At 50.0% G+C, this 14,855-nt stretch overlaps 1 protein-coding gene across 4 annotated transcripts in view; it reads left to right on the top strand.

The window, feature by feature from the left end:
* CCBE1 (collagen and calcium binding EGF domains 1) overlaps positions 1 to 14,855 on the top strand; it is a 251,099-nt gene that overhangs the window by 200,376 nt on the left and 35,868 nt on the right. For all 4 annotated transcript variants that reach the window (XR_003516825.2, XR_003516824.1, XM_027575460.1 and 1 more), the window contains exons 4-6: positions 2,441 to 2,575; positions 4,833 to 4,985; positions 13,900 to 14,003. Coding sequence is in view for 2 of the 4 variants with exons in the window: in XM_027575460.1 (XP_027431261.1) it covers positions 2,441 to 2,575; positions 4,833 to 4,985; positions 13,900 to 14,003 (392 nt within the window). In the remaining 2 variants the exon portion in view is untranslated. The remainder of the gene's footprint in view (positions 1 to 2,440; positions 2,576 to 4,832; positions 4,986 to 13,899; positions 14,004 to 14,855) is intronic.

The following is a 14,855-nucleotide window of genomic DNA, read 5'->3' as shown; positions in this document are numbered from 1 at the left end:
ACTGAAGTGTTTCAGTCTGTGGGAATAAGTCTGTGTGCGTGGGCTTCTTACTAAAGATCTCCATAGTGATAAAGATTTCCATTAGCAAGAATGCAACATAGAAATGTAGAAATTCAGAAAAGATAGTATATTCATTAGGATTGTCGAGAGAAGCAGAGAGAGGTTTCTTTAAAGGAGTTAGTTGACAAGATTGTGGAGACTAGCAAATCAAAAGTCCGTAGGATAGGCTGGAAACCCAGGAACAAGTTAACAGTTTGACTCAAAAGGTCGTCTGCTACCAAAATTCCCTCTTCCCTGGGGGAAGTGTTTTTTTCTATTAAGACCTTCAACTGATTGAAAGGGCCCACCAACATTTTGGAGGGCAATCTGCTTTATTCAGACTCTTCCAAATTAAATGTTGATCCCATTTAGCAAATATCTCCACAGAAACGTTTAGAATGTCCTTGACCAAATATCTGGGTACTGTGGCCTCGCCACACTGACACGTAAAATTAACCATCACAGATAGTAAAGAGACTAGAATTTCTAAACAAATGTGCTGAGGAGAAGGTGCAATTTAAAAGAGTGTTCCTGCCTCATATTTGTTGCTCTAAGTCAAAAGTCAACCACCCATGGCCAAATCTGACCCACCGCATATTTTTGTAAATAAAGTTCTGTTGAAACACAACCATACTCATGCACTTAAGTATTATCTATGGCTGCTTTTGCCCTACCACTGCAGAGTGGAATAGTGGTTGCCAACCGGATCTACTTTGCCAAGCCCTCTGCTGTATTATTTTGATATGCCAGGTGATAGAATAATCTCATTTGTTCTAGCTCAATAGTTATTAATTGAGCATAAACTGTAGGAAGAAAGTAGTGCCAGTTATTCCAAGGGACACCGTCCTTGCCAGATACCCAAACAATAGTAAGACCTAGTAATAAAGGCAGCAGAAGAGCAGGTTAAGCTTTACTGTGTGTCGGGCATTGTGCTTTAAGGCATCATCCAAGTTAACCTTCATAAAAGCACCATAAAGTCGTTATTACTGTCAATCCTATTTTGTAGGTAAGAGGATGAGACTTAAAGGACCTGAGGTCACAGACAGTAGCAGAGTTCGGAGCGCTGGCTCTGGAACCCATACTCTTCACCATAATGCTGCATGTCTCCTAGCCTGGGACAGAGTAGGCATTCCACAAATAAGGCAGAACACGGGAGCAAGAGAAGAGTATAGAGCACAAAACTTGGACTGCCCAGGGGCACCTAAGCGTCTGCCTTCGGCTCAGGTCATGCTCTCAGGGTCCTGGGATCAAGCCCCACATCGGGCTCCCTGCTCCGCAGGAAGTCTGCTGCTCCCTTTCACACTCCCTCTGTGCTCTCCCTCTCTCAAGTAAATGAAGTCTTCAACAACAACAACCCTGGCTGCCTAGAGGTGATATTTAGTTGAGGAAACCATGTTTGACTGGCAGGAAAGTAGACTTGGCATCACAATTACAGGGGAAAAGATTTAGCAGGGGCAGCTTTGCAGGTCCTCATGAGAATGGCATGATCCTTGCCCCATGGACCCCCGCCTGCATCGGAGCTGAAAACAGACCAACCCACTCATTCCACCTTCCTGTGCGGCAGAGCAAAGCTGGGTTTACTCCACATCCGAGGATCATTTATCTGTCAGCACCTAGGGAAGATAGCGCAGTGATTGAGATGCTGGATCTAGTCTGGAGGTGAATGTGCAGCCTGAGCTCCTGACTCCGAGCCAAAGTCCCTTCAGAGGCTTGTTAAGTATCAGTTTGTAAGGACTGGGAGGAGGAGATGCTTTAATTCTTTTCAAGTAAGAGGGCATCCAGAGATCTCCAGCCACTCCAAGCCCCTCCTCAGCATGCAGGATACACACACGCATGCACACACACACACACGCACGCGCGCGCACACCCCAGCCCTGCATCACTCACACCAGCTCTGTTCCAGAGCCTCCCTCACGCTCCTCCTAGCCTGTGTGACTTCCAGCGGTTGCACTCATGCGATGGTGCCCGTGCCCCTCACCAGGGCCGGCTTTTCTTTAGTGTTCATCTGGAAGGAATTCCCTCTCTCTACCGCAGCTGGTGAAAAAGCCCAGACCAGGCCCGCAGGTACTGCTGCAGGGCTATGCTGGGGCATCCAGAGCATCTTTGCTTTCCAGATGAGTGGCAGACCCCAGCGGATGAGGAAGGTGACCCGGGGAAAAGTCACAGGGGATGTTTGCCTTCAACCACGGGCCAGGCTGAGCACCAAGTTCCCCAACATAGTACTTTTAAAAGGTGGCCCATGGCCCAAAGGGTTAATGCCCTTCTAAACGTAGCCAGCCACCCTTCGCCATTCCCGAGCAGGGTGCAGCCCAGGAGGTCTGTTCCAGACCCGGGCCCCATGTCACCACCCCTGTGTGCTGAACGACTGTGGCTGATGTGAGCTCACCCTTGTCTTTTTCAGATTACGACGTGTGTGCCGAGGCTCCCTGTGAACAGCAGTGCACAGATAACTTCGGCCGAGTGCTGTGCACCTGTTATCCAGGGTTCCGGTACGACCGGGAGAGACACCGGAACCGCGAGAAACCTTACTGCCTGGGTGTGTTGGCAGCACACGCTAATGTCCCAGCTTCTGGGATCATGATTCTGTCCTTTGTTGGATACTCTCCATCTGTGGGGCCAGCTCCCCGGAGCTGCTTTGACCTTTGTTTCTTCCCTTATGTCTCGGTACTCAGATAATATCATGCCAGTCGTCACTGCCTTGATCAAACCAACCTCGGCCAAGGAATTCTTCATGGAGCTGGTACCAGTCAGATCCTAATAGGCAGTGAGATCTGAGAGCAGGAGAAGGGGAGCATTATCAAGTGAAAACGAGAACAATGTCAAACAGAATATAAGTGGGCAGAAACATTAAAACACAGAAACATGAGACTCCACGTTCTCTCGGAAGGCAAGGCGGAGAGGCTGGGAACGAGGAAGGGCCCATGTGGCAGGCAGATTGGAAGTGAGTCAGAGGGAGCTGAAGCCCCCCACCTGGACTGCAGCTGAGCGAGCTCAGCACCGGCCCTCGCCACCGGCGGGGTCCTCCCCTCACTGGCTGGGCTGTCCAGCCATGCCCTCTTTGTGTTTCTAAGACAGGGTGATGGTAATTGTCCCCTGGAGCCACATGTCTCCAAGTGTGGTCAGTCCATGGCTAACCTGCCTCAGAAACATCTGGGGTTCTTGTTTTTAGAAAAGATTCCTGGCCTTGCCTCTAGAGCCTGAGGGTGGGTCCAGAAATCTGCATTTACACAAACGTCTCTAGTGACCCCCAGGCACAGGTAAGTTTGAGAAGCCCCTGGAGGATGAACTGAGGAGCCAGGCAGATGGTCCCAAGTGGAGAATAAGCGAGCTGTGATCAGCAGCCCCTCCTTCTCTGTCCCAACTGGAGCTCTAGAGAGCGCCATTGAAGAGAAGTTCTAGATATTAACCTCCTAGCTTCTCCCCAGTGGCACCTGTGGGGCACCCCACACTGACAAGAGGACTGAGGCCACTAAGTGCCTGAACCCAGGACCGATGGCGCCTCCTACAGAGAGCATGGTGCGCCAGTCTGTCTCTCTGAGGTCCGGGCGCGGGGGGCTCTTCCAGTTTGTGGTAGCTGCGGTACTCTGCGCTTCCCATTTGGGGATCCACAAAACTGGCATTCTGTTAAGAATTCCATCTGTTTCTCTCCTTTCAGCCTCCTCCTCCCTCTGGACAGTAGGGGCAACTTCACCCTTGGGTGTAGGGCAGAGGTATGTGAGGAAAGGTGTTCAGCCTGAGGAATTGCAGAGGTGAATGCAGCTGAAGCACTTAGTCCACAGGTGACACAGTGCGTACTACCAGGGGAACGTCCGAACGACTACACTCCCGGGGGCCCCCGGGGGCCTGCCAGAGGGGGGTCCCCGGGCCGCTGTTCCAGAGAGTAGCTGAAATGTTGTCCGCATCCTGAAGTGCAGGGCTGAGCTCTATCTGCCTCCCACATGTACACGGTCAGGACTGAGTATCATGTCCCCCCCCACACACATACATACGCTGCCACCTGATGTCTTCGACCAGTGAGCAGGAAACAGACCCAGGCCTCCCTCTCTTGCCCTGGTGGGAAACAGTTTTATTTCTGCCCCATTCCACAGGGGAGCAAGTCTGTGATGTGCACGGTTTATGTGGACTCTGACCGGTAACTTGTTTGGTGGTCTCATGGCTCATTTCCACAGCTCATGGGCGGTCCATCTGGGTCATTGATGACACCGAAATTTCCTGAAGAAAACTCCATTAGATCCATCGTGACTATTTTCTTTCGCCAGAAGTGGCTTTTCTCAGGTTTCATTACATCTCTTCACCGGGAAGGAGCCATTCCTAACTGACCTTGGGTCACCATCTTGCCGCTCTGAACCTAGAGCCATAAAGGGGGCGGGGGAGGGGGGGCATAAAAACCCTCAGCCCGCTCGGGTCCTTGCAGAAAATCATGGCTCTGATGCATGCTTTTCGAAGTGTGTTGCTCTCTGTCAACTCATTTTCTCTTCTGAGGAGCCCAGCCAAGTATTTCGGGCCGGCGACCTTATCATGTCTTATAGATGGGAATTTTGAAGGCTGGCAACGCCTGCACCAGGCCACATGACTTGGCAGTGGCGGATCCCGTCCCTGATCAGCTTGCCACCGTGGCAACACAGCCTGAGGCGCTCCGGGCACGCTGGCTCGTGTTTCTAGCACCTTCTCTGATCGAGGCTGGCAGAGGGTCCTTTGCAGACCTTCATGGGAGGGCCACGCTGAGTGTCACCTGTTGTGTGGGAAGAGTGTTCTCTGAAACGGAGCATTCTCTGCCTTTGGTCCAAACCCAGATATCGACGAGTGTGCCACCAGCAACGAGACGCTATGCGCGCACACGTGCATCAACACCGTGGGCAGTTACCGCTGTGAATGCCGGGAGGGTTACATCCAGGAGGACGACGGGAGGACGTGCACCAGGGGAGACAAATACCCCAACGACACTGGTGAGTGGGGCGAGCGATGCGCCCCCATAGGTCAGCAGGCCCTTGGGAGCCCACCAGGGCTTTCAGCCACTGACATTAATTCGTAGGCCAACTTGAAAATGAGCGCAAGAAAGGGAGCAGTGGGGGCAGGAAGGGGCGTTTGCATGAAGGGCAGGTGGGATCTGGGTTAAGAGAGGGTTAGGACATAAGGTCGAGCCCGGTGGAGCAAAGCCTGCCAGCAGCGAGGGTTGCGAGCTGGTGCGTATTTGCGGAAGCTCTCCACCAAGTGGAGGTGGTGCTGTGCTCACGCAGAAATCAGTAGAACTTAGCTAGGTGCTTGGACCGCCCTCAGATGAGCAGAGCAGAGGTCGGAAACCCTGTGTTCTCTCAGAGAATGGGTTGAACATCGATAGGAAACATGTCCGTGTCGGGTAACCGTGTACATCAATGCTGCTTAACGTATGGTCCATGCCCCGGGCCTGCCTGGAACTCTTCGTTACTTGGTTCATGATTGCATAAATACAGAAGTCCAGTGTTCAGACATTTTTATACCCATTTGAGAGACATTTTGCCTAAATCCAAAGATCAGTGCTTATATTTCATCTTTTTCTAGTTATTGGTTTTTATTGTGTTTTGCAAATACAGCCCACAGTGAAGTGAAACAGTGTTAAAAGCTGGCCTTCACAGAGTTCGAGAAGCTGATCTACGTTATGTCAACCCAGCTCAACTGCTATGTCTGTCACTCAGGGATACGATCAGCCCGAATGTTGGATCACCCCCTTAAGTTTGGAAGAAGGAGCCCTTGTGCTCCTGTACCCAAAACTCATAGGCCAGGAAGCTGCTCCCATCTTCCTGTGCTCAAGGCACAGCTCTTCCCCACCCCCCTTGGGATGGGTCAGGATGCTGTCTGTCCAGAGAGGCTGGCTGGGCCTTGGATCATCTCTGAGTGGGGAGGGGGTCCTGGGCAAATCACCTGTACCAAGAAGGCAGGGGGCAGGAAGCCTAAACGTTCTGAGCACTCAGGAAATGGTGATTCTTGGGTGTAGCCTGAGATTTCTACAAGGAGTGGAGGACAGTTGCCATCAGCTGAGGATGGCAAACCGCTGGGGAACAGCCGCCTCACGTGGAAGAACTACAAAGCAAAATTCTGCGAACCAGCAGGTTGAGTCAGGAGGAAGCCACCATTGTATTAGAAGTAGATGCAAAATGTGTTTGGAACCAGCGCAGGATTGGGCAATCTGGAATAATGTGAATGAATCAGAGGGCTTGGTGGCACTTCTTAAAGTCTAAAGCACGTGGGGCCTTACATGCCCAGAGGTGCTTAGAGCAGGGGTGAACAGTCTTTTGGGCAGAAGCATGGATTGTGGAAAAATGTTTGCAGGACTTTTTCTTTTTTTAATTCAAAATTAAAATCACTTCATTTTTGTCCCGTGGTGGAGAAGGTAGGAGAGGGGCTGGGTGTGTAACTTACGATTGTCTCCTTCATTGAGAGGAACTAAGCCTTTTAAAACGGAGGTGCGGCCTTTTAGCCACTGACATTAATTCGCGGGCCAATTTGAACATTAGCCACAAGAAAGCAGCCTCCTAAGTTTTCATGTTGGAATTGGATTTGCAGCTATGCTCTGAGCCAGGAAGCCCAGGGGCTGTGCGGGCGACTCAGCCTGGCAACTCCATTGCCTCTTTGCCTTACATTTCTGTTCAGGTGAAACCTGTTTACTTGGGCATGAAGGGCAGCGTTGAGCAACCCAATCTAGACCTTAACCGTCAGAAACCGCAACCACAAACGCTTACTGCTTGAGTGCCGGGTGGGATTAGATAGGAGGGATCCCTAAATAACAGGACCTGGACTCACCCCTGAGCGGTTCCCACCTGGTAGGGGCAAGGTGGGGGGTGGTCTGCCCGGGGACCCGGCCTTTAACTCACAGAGAACCAGAGAAGCTGGTTGGAACTTCCAGAGATAGTGTAAGAGTTTTCCACTGAAATATACTTGTTCTTTGGTCTCAGATGGCCTCCCTGTGTTGAGTGGTACCCTAGGGAGGGCTCTTGTCTGAGCACAGTGATAAGATGGGCCTGGTGGGAGGCACTACACCTCCTGCCTCGTGCTTTGGCCGTGTAGACCTGGCCGGGGGCCCAGCTACAGAGTCGGGGCCCAAGAAGTTCTCCTTGTGTCTCTGAAGTTAGCAGTCTCTTGTGTTAGGTCAGTCCTCAGACCGTAGTCCTCTGCTTCCTTCCTTGAGAAATGAATTCTACTACTTAAACGTTTTTAGTGTAACGCACAACAAGTTTTAGTGTGAGAGAGCAAGTTCAAGAGATCAGCAGTTTTACTTCAGTGATGAGCAGTTTGACTTCTCTGGCTGAGAATTCTGGGAAAGAGCAAGCGCTTGTCATGGTAAGGGATATAGATAGGCAACTTTTTTATTGCACCTTCTCTCATAGTCCTTTCATTTAAAGATGACCTATTTTATCTCGACCGTTTATTACAGAATGTCCCCACATTGTGTTCTACAGAGCTTTGGGGTCTTGTGAGCTGCTAATAAGCCTTTCTCCCTTCAGAAGCATCTGCGTTCAGATGTTTGGGGAAGAACATGCTACTGCACCCACTTTAAGGGTCCATGGGCCACGTGCATGAATGGCTCAGATTGCCTTTTTCACCAAAAATGTTAATTTTGATTAAGCCTGAATTTCCCCAAATTATTTTCTTAAGAAAGGCCTATAAACGCGAGATCGCAGACAAGAGTATCCTGAAAAACAGAATTTGGAAAATGCTAACTTATGAACATCAAAGGCCTGAGCTCTGGGGCTGAACTTGGTAGGTCGTCTGGTTGGCTCTCAGGCAAAGACGACTTCATCGCCAGATGAAGCGGCCGAAAGCCCAGAGCGAAGCCATTTGCTGTGGATGGCGGAGCATCTGAGGAACAAAAACGGGACAGGAATCTTCCATCCTGCCATACCGAGAGACAGTTTGTTCCTGTTTACAGGGACGGCAGTGGGAGCAGTCTGTCTAATTAGTGAGAACGGTCCGGTGGTTCTACTGTTGAGCTTTATTGTCACACAAAACTCATTTACAGATGAGCCTAGACTGCAAATTCCCTTTCTCCTCACTCTCCATCCTCCTCATAGAACAGCTACAAATAGTTTAAAAAAACAAAACAAAATAAACAAAAGCTGAACAGCACTGTCTGCTGAATCACACTCCCCTGCCACCAGCAGCAGCATTAGACAAAGAATTTCTCAGTATTTTTCAGTCACCAGTGTCTATTGAATTCACCACACACGTACACAGGACGAGCATTTGGTTTTAGTGTTTTGCTAAGAAAAACATTCCAACACCAGTAACCAAGGACATCGGGAGGGAAGGGACAGAGGAGGAATCCAGACCCGTAATTAAAATTGTGAGCGAGGACAGGCCTGTCGTAGGCCCTGAATGTGAGAGTCATAACTCAAGCGACGGGCCACCGAGAAGGTGGGGGGCTGACTTTGATGGTGCTGGCAACAAAACGCAAGCACCCTAGAGGCGTTTCTTGGACAACCGGGAGGCCGTGGAAAGTTCCTTGGCTTGGGGGCTGGGATTGCGGGCAGCCGGAGCTGCTACAGCATTGACCGCTGGGGGTCGCGGGGCAGGTTCCGGGCCCCAGCTGCCTGCTCTGTAGGAGGAGCAGGAATGTGGGACTTCCAGTCTCTCAGGACCCTCTCACCCTCCCGCGTCTCTTCCACAGTGTGGTGGGATGTAGCGTGAGTAACCGAAGCCCGACCGGCCCTGAGAGCCCTGGTACAGTCCTCATTTCTTGGTCCTCCATCTAAGCGAGCTCCAAGGCCCCAAGACATGCCCAGCTTCACCACCTAGGCTGAGAACTTTCCTTACAGCATCTAAAAGATGAATCATGAACATGCAGATACTCGGCTCAGCAACTGGAGAAGTTAGGGGCCAGGCGAGCCAGCTAAGCAGCTTCATCTTCATCTGTTTTGGACTAATAAATAAACCTAATATTTCATTGTGATTATTTTTTTATTGAAGAGATGATTTTTTATAATAATTGAATGTAAAACATGGATCTAAAATCTCCTTTCCCCCTCCTTTTTTTTTTTTTTTCTAACTTTGCATTGTCCAATGTCTGTGACGTTAGAGTCAGAGGAATTTACAATCAAACCCAGCCTCAGCTCGCTGTGAGAAGAGCGTGGGGAGAGCAGGTGGGGGGGGGGTGAAAGTTTGCCATGCGCCCACGGGCATGGTGGCGCGGGTCGTCTGGCTGCTCAGCAAGCAGGGCCTGCTCCGTCACTTGCTTGCTTTGAAAATATGTCACTGGAACCAGCTTAGATACTCCAGGGAGTCTGTGTAGTACTGATCGGGAGACAAATTAAGGACATGCTGGCTCCATAGTAATGAGCTTACTGCTCTATTTTTCAACTTTTGTTTACTTTCTGATAGAGCGACCATGACCCCCGGCATCCCTTACTACAGTTCAAAGTGTCGGGGACGGCCAGGTGTTTCGTGTAACTTTCAAGCTTCACTAATCCCTAGATCAGTGGTTCTCAACCTGGGGAGCTTTAAAAATTGCCAATCCCGTTCCCTGGCTGCAACCCCCAGATGCAACATAATGGGATTTTTTTTAACCCCCCCCCCCCCGCCCCCAAGTGGTTATAATGTGCCAGTAGCATTGAGAACTGCCTGCCAGGGCACAAACCTGCACAGTCACCTTTTAAAAACAAACATGCTCTGTTCGTTGGTGACATTGCCCATGTGCAATGTGTTGGGAACATCCTTTAGTTTCTGAGTTTATTGAAATACTAATACAGTATCTAAGGAATTTTTTTTTTAAGATTTTATTTATTTGAGAGAGAGAATGAGAGCATTCTATTTCTAATGCTTTGGGATACATATCCTGCTCCACATTAGTAAAAATTAGAGCTCTATGCCCCCATGTGGCTAATCAGTAATAATGCACCTTTAAAATCTGAACTGGTTGGAGCAGAATGTTGAGTAATCCTTCACTTAACATGAGCATGGTCACAGTTCGAGATACTCAGTGACTAAAGCTTGAATTGAGAGGACTGAAAACATGCAAGATCAGAGAGATCTCCCCAGATTTCTAAATGAATTATTAACGTAGCATACACAAGATTCTTTTAGCTCCACGTTCGACATTACTGTAGACAAATTGCAGGATAGATGAGCCCCGATTCAGAACAGATTGCATGTTCCAGGCCTGCACACACAATTTATCTTCCAACTGTCTGAGAGCTCTTTCCAAAGGATGATGTAAAGAGCCCTATCCCACATCTGTTATTTTGTAGGGAACTTAATACCCACAATAATAACATTTATGGAGCACTTGCCATATACTGGGCACTGTTCTAGGAACTTATGGGTCTTATTTCATTGCTACTATGGCAGTTACCCAGGTGATAAATGCCTTTGTCATTTTACTGTTGGAAGAACATGCCCAGAAGCTGTGGCTTCCAACCTAAAGGATACTAATTGGCAGCATCAGGATTTAAATCCTGATCATCTGACTCCACCAGAGCCTCTGTTCCCTGCTACTCTGTTACTCCGTGTCTGTGAATGGACACGGTTAATCCTGATGTCTGTGTTCTGATGATTATACAAAGGGACAGAGAACAGACCAGGCATTTTCAGGTCAAAGTCTCTCCGCAGAGCTTACTCCCCGGAGCAGTGACGGCTGAGCAGCATGTGTGTGCTTCAGAGTCCCTTGGAGGGCTTTGGCAGAACTGTGCACTAGGCCCCACTCCCAGGATTTCCCATTTTTGAGAACAGGTGCCCAGGCGGTGATGGTGCTGCTGCTGGTCTGGGGGTCACACTTGAGGACCACTGCCCTGGAGTCTGCCTGCCGGAGAGCACCCAGGTATCCTGAACAGAACTCCCAATAGCCGGCTCCCTGCACCCCCACGATGCTGGATTCAGGACCTGCAAGTGCCCAGCCTCTGTACACAGCACTCTGGAGGACCGAGAGCAAGTTACTTATCTGTAAAAGAGATTGAACCCAAAATATATCACTTCTAACACTCCATGATCTAAATGAACTAGAGTCTAGAACCCGGTAGGGAGGTTTATTCTTACCATGAAAATATCAAGTTGCTTCCATCACACCAACACTTGGAAAATTTAACCGAGTATACAGAAGGAGAAATGGGAAGATGGGCTTCTAACTCCTGTTCACAATGGCCTGGCTCTGCCAACAGGGCTGGTTCCTTACAAAGGTCAGTTGCAAATTGTTAAACTGGTGTCCTCGTCTGTTTCGCACCCTTAATGCCTCACGTGGCCTGGCAAATAGCAGATGCTCCTAAGGTGGACACCAGGGAGAATGGGGAGGGATGGATGAACAGACAAGTGGATGAGTGAGAGAGGTGGGTTATGGGATGGGATTATGTAATTCGACCAGGAGATGGGATGGAATGGATGAATGCTAGGTTGGCAGAGATGGATGTCCTCCAGCTGTCCTTCAGTGCTGACATAACTAATAAACCTGGAGTGGGGAGCCCTATTTATGCAGGGGTCTGCCATTCCCTGCCATCAGCACAACCGGATTTGGTAAGGCTTCAGTTCTTCACCCAGTGTAGTCTGCATGGAATTGTCCTTGTATTACTCAGTTGTGTTGGAGACGGATCTAAATAACTCTGGTCCTCCTCACATGAGCCCAAGTTCCGTAGGCAAGTAGGACTGTAAATTTGTACGTTAAACTGGGATAAAGAGCCCAGAGGAAATAGTCTGAATTGTAGAAAAGGTGTTGGACTCAGATTCAGGAAACCTCAGTTCTAAACCCACATCAATCAACTTGCGAGATGACTTTCAGATACAAAATGTCAGTTTTGCCTCATTCTGTTCATGTTAAGACTATCCTTCAAGAATTCTGGGGTTCTCAGGCAAAAGCAATGCAAAGGACTTAGTGGGTCTGAAGACTGTGCCAGGCACTGTCTCCCATTTATTACTGGCAGGTGGCATGCCCCCGCCTTCACAGGCCTTACCTTCATTTAATCATCATGGTAGCCCTGTGCCGTAGGAATTATTCTTCCATAGTTATGGTTGAGGAAATTAGGGCTTATCGAGGTCAGATAACTTGCCCAGGATTCCGGAGCTAGTCAGTGACAGCGCTGGGCTGTATAGCCAGGACAGTAGCACTTGGGAGACCACACTCTTAACCAATCCACTTCTCCTCCTCCAAGCAGAGACCTTCCCTAGCCTCACAATTCAACTCAATATTACACAGCTGCAAGGTGAGTCAACCTCACTCCCCAAGTGTACCCGTTGAACATGCTATCAGTGGGAAGCCGCTGATGAGACAGCTAGCCTAGGAAGTGGGAATGAGCGAGGGGGTCATGTTACACTTCGTACACATAGGTGGATTTAGAGACTGCCATTGTCCCATAGACCCAGATGCTTTTCCCAGTCATTCAAAACCTGAGCTATAGGTTGACCCTGTTGCTTATGGTAACTTAGAGATGGAGCCCTGCTTCACCCACTTGAACCTGCTGGCTTGAGAAGTGTGTTCCCAACATGGGCGCTCCAAACCACAGGCCTCCCGTGACGTGCAGGGATGGGGTGTGGCAGGTGAATAGCCAGAGATCTCAGTTGTCAAGTTGCCCCCAGGCCGCCTCCCCTCCCCAAAGAGCAGAAACACCGGTCACCATGTAGATCACCAAGCAGGGGACTGATGCCCTTGGAGAAATCAGCGGGCTGCATGAGGAAGTTTCATGTGAGCATGGGGCTCTCCTGATGCCCAGCACATCTATCCGTTCACTAGTTCCGTCATAGACTGCCACCAACTGGGTGGCTTAAAGGACAGAAATGTATCATGTCTGTTCCAGAGGCCACAAGTCTGAGATCAAGGTGTCGGCAGGGTTGGTTCCTTCTGAGGGCCATGCGGGAGAATCTGTCCCGTGCCCCTCCCCCCGCTTCTGGGGGCTTTGCCAGCAATCTTTGGCATTCCTTGGCTCCTGCCCTATTACCTGATCTCTGCCTTCATCTTCATGTGGTGGTCTTCCTGGGTGCGCATCTATGTCCTGATATCTCCTTTTATAAGAACACCAGTCACATTGATTATGGTCTCCACCCTATGACAGTAGAACTTCATCTTATTACGTCAATGGCCCTATTTCTGAAGAAGGTCACGTTCTGAGGTACTAGGGGTTATGGCTTCAACATACGAATTTTGGCAGGAAAACAGTTCAACCTATGACGCTCTACTTCACACGCAGTGCATGTCCACTACGTGAGCGACCAGAAATTCCAGTTCTTAGGTGGCTTACACTCTGGTGTAGGTAGGGTAGCCCCTCCATGGGGAAGCTTAGAACACCGCCATTTGAGAGGACACGTGGTAAATGCTGCCTGACCTCAGGACTGAGGTCTCTCCGTAGAGAGGACAGGCTTTGTGGAACATCTGACCTGAGTCTGAATAGTTGATGGGTTTCCATGAATGGAGACTGCACAGAGGGCTTCCCAGAAGGCGGGGGGGGTGGGGGGGGGGAGATAAGATAAAGCACATGAGCCAAGGAGGACACGAAGTGGCTTAGAGGGATGTTCCTTGGCTGTCCCCAGCTGAATTCCAGACAGCCCTGGTGAACACTGACCCTTGGATGGGGGTATAAATCATGTCAGGTTGGTAGATCCCACCTCCTGAGAAGCACTGATGAAAGGGCCGTGGTTCCCATGTTCACACATGAAAGAGGAAGATCCCGGGGTGCCTGAATGGGAACAGCTGAAGACAGAGCACTGGGGGCCGGGCGGGGGGGTGCTGCCTCCATCTCTCCCCTGACCCGGGGGTGCGGTCAGTGACCTGAGAACCGTAAAATCGCCGGCCTCTCTCCCTCACACGTCCCGCTGTCCATGGGTCCTCCGGGGACTGCCAGTTGTGAGGCTGTCTTTCTGGGTCTGGACGGCCTCCAGCCTCCCCAACCCACCCGAGCCCGTCCCCTCGCGCAGGGCACGGCGAGAAGTCTGAGAACGCGGTAGAGGCCAGAACCTGCTGTGCCACATGCAAGGAGCTCCACCAGATGAAGCAGACAGTGCTGCAGCTGAAGCAAAAGGTACGTGCCTGCTCCACTAGAGACAGTCCTGCAGAAAGAGGGCTCGGCAGAGGGAAAAAGGCAGAATGTTGAGAAACAAGAGGAAAATGAGTTGTCACGCACGACCTCCATGAGCGTTCACGGAGGTGGGTACCAGCTGGGTTGGCACCCAGGCTTTGCTTCGCCCACCCACCCTCAGAGCTGCCGTCGGAAGGGCAACAAGACGATAAAGGCGAGAAAGGGATCGATTTAGGTAACTGTTAAAGCAGGCCATGAGGTGAGGGGCGCGTGGGGAAGCTGTCCGGAGGGTGAGCTAGGACTGTTGAAACCTTTTGTAAAACAAACATCCAGACACGTGGTCCTGGGGCAGACGTACACAGTTCTATCTTAGCCAGCATTTGGGGATGTTTTATGACCGAGAACGTCCTGTCTATAAACATCCATAAGCTAGTGATGAATTTCTGTAGCAACTTTATTTTTCCCACTGGAAAGCAGCCGTTTGGGTGCCTCGTGTCAACAAGAATGAGGGCTGACTCACTTTGTAAAAGGCTCCCACGCAAGCCTCAGAGACTATCAGATTTCTAGTAACATTGTTAGGCTGTGAGTAATGCCCCCGTGATGGATCTGGGGACCTGATTTCTTGAACAACTGTCCTGGATCCAGATCGATGGTATTTATCATGCCTCAGTTCAGTCATTTCGCCAGTTTGTCAGCAACTCAGAAATTCCTCTTACACCGATAAAACATATACTTACTGGTTTGTTTAATTGCTTCTGCCCAAGGCTCTTAGCACACCAAAGAGGTGTATGTAATCTGTTTAACTTTGTTATTCTAAAGGGCAAAGGGTAAGCATAAGACAATATTGCTTTTCCA

Source organism: Zalophus californianus, chromosome 14 (genome assembly GCF_009762305.2).
Source record: "Zalophus californianus isolate mZalCal1 chromosome 14, mZalCal1.pri.v2, whole genome shotgun sequence".
NCBI classification, from domain to species: domain Eukaryota; kingdom Metazoa; phylum Chordata; class Mammalia; order Carnivora; family Otariidae; genus Zalophus; species Zalophus californianus.
This window is presented reverse-complemented; position numbering and strand designations above follow the sequence as displayed.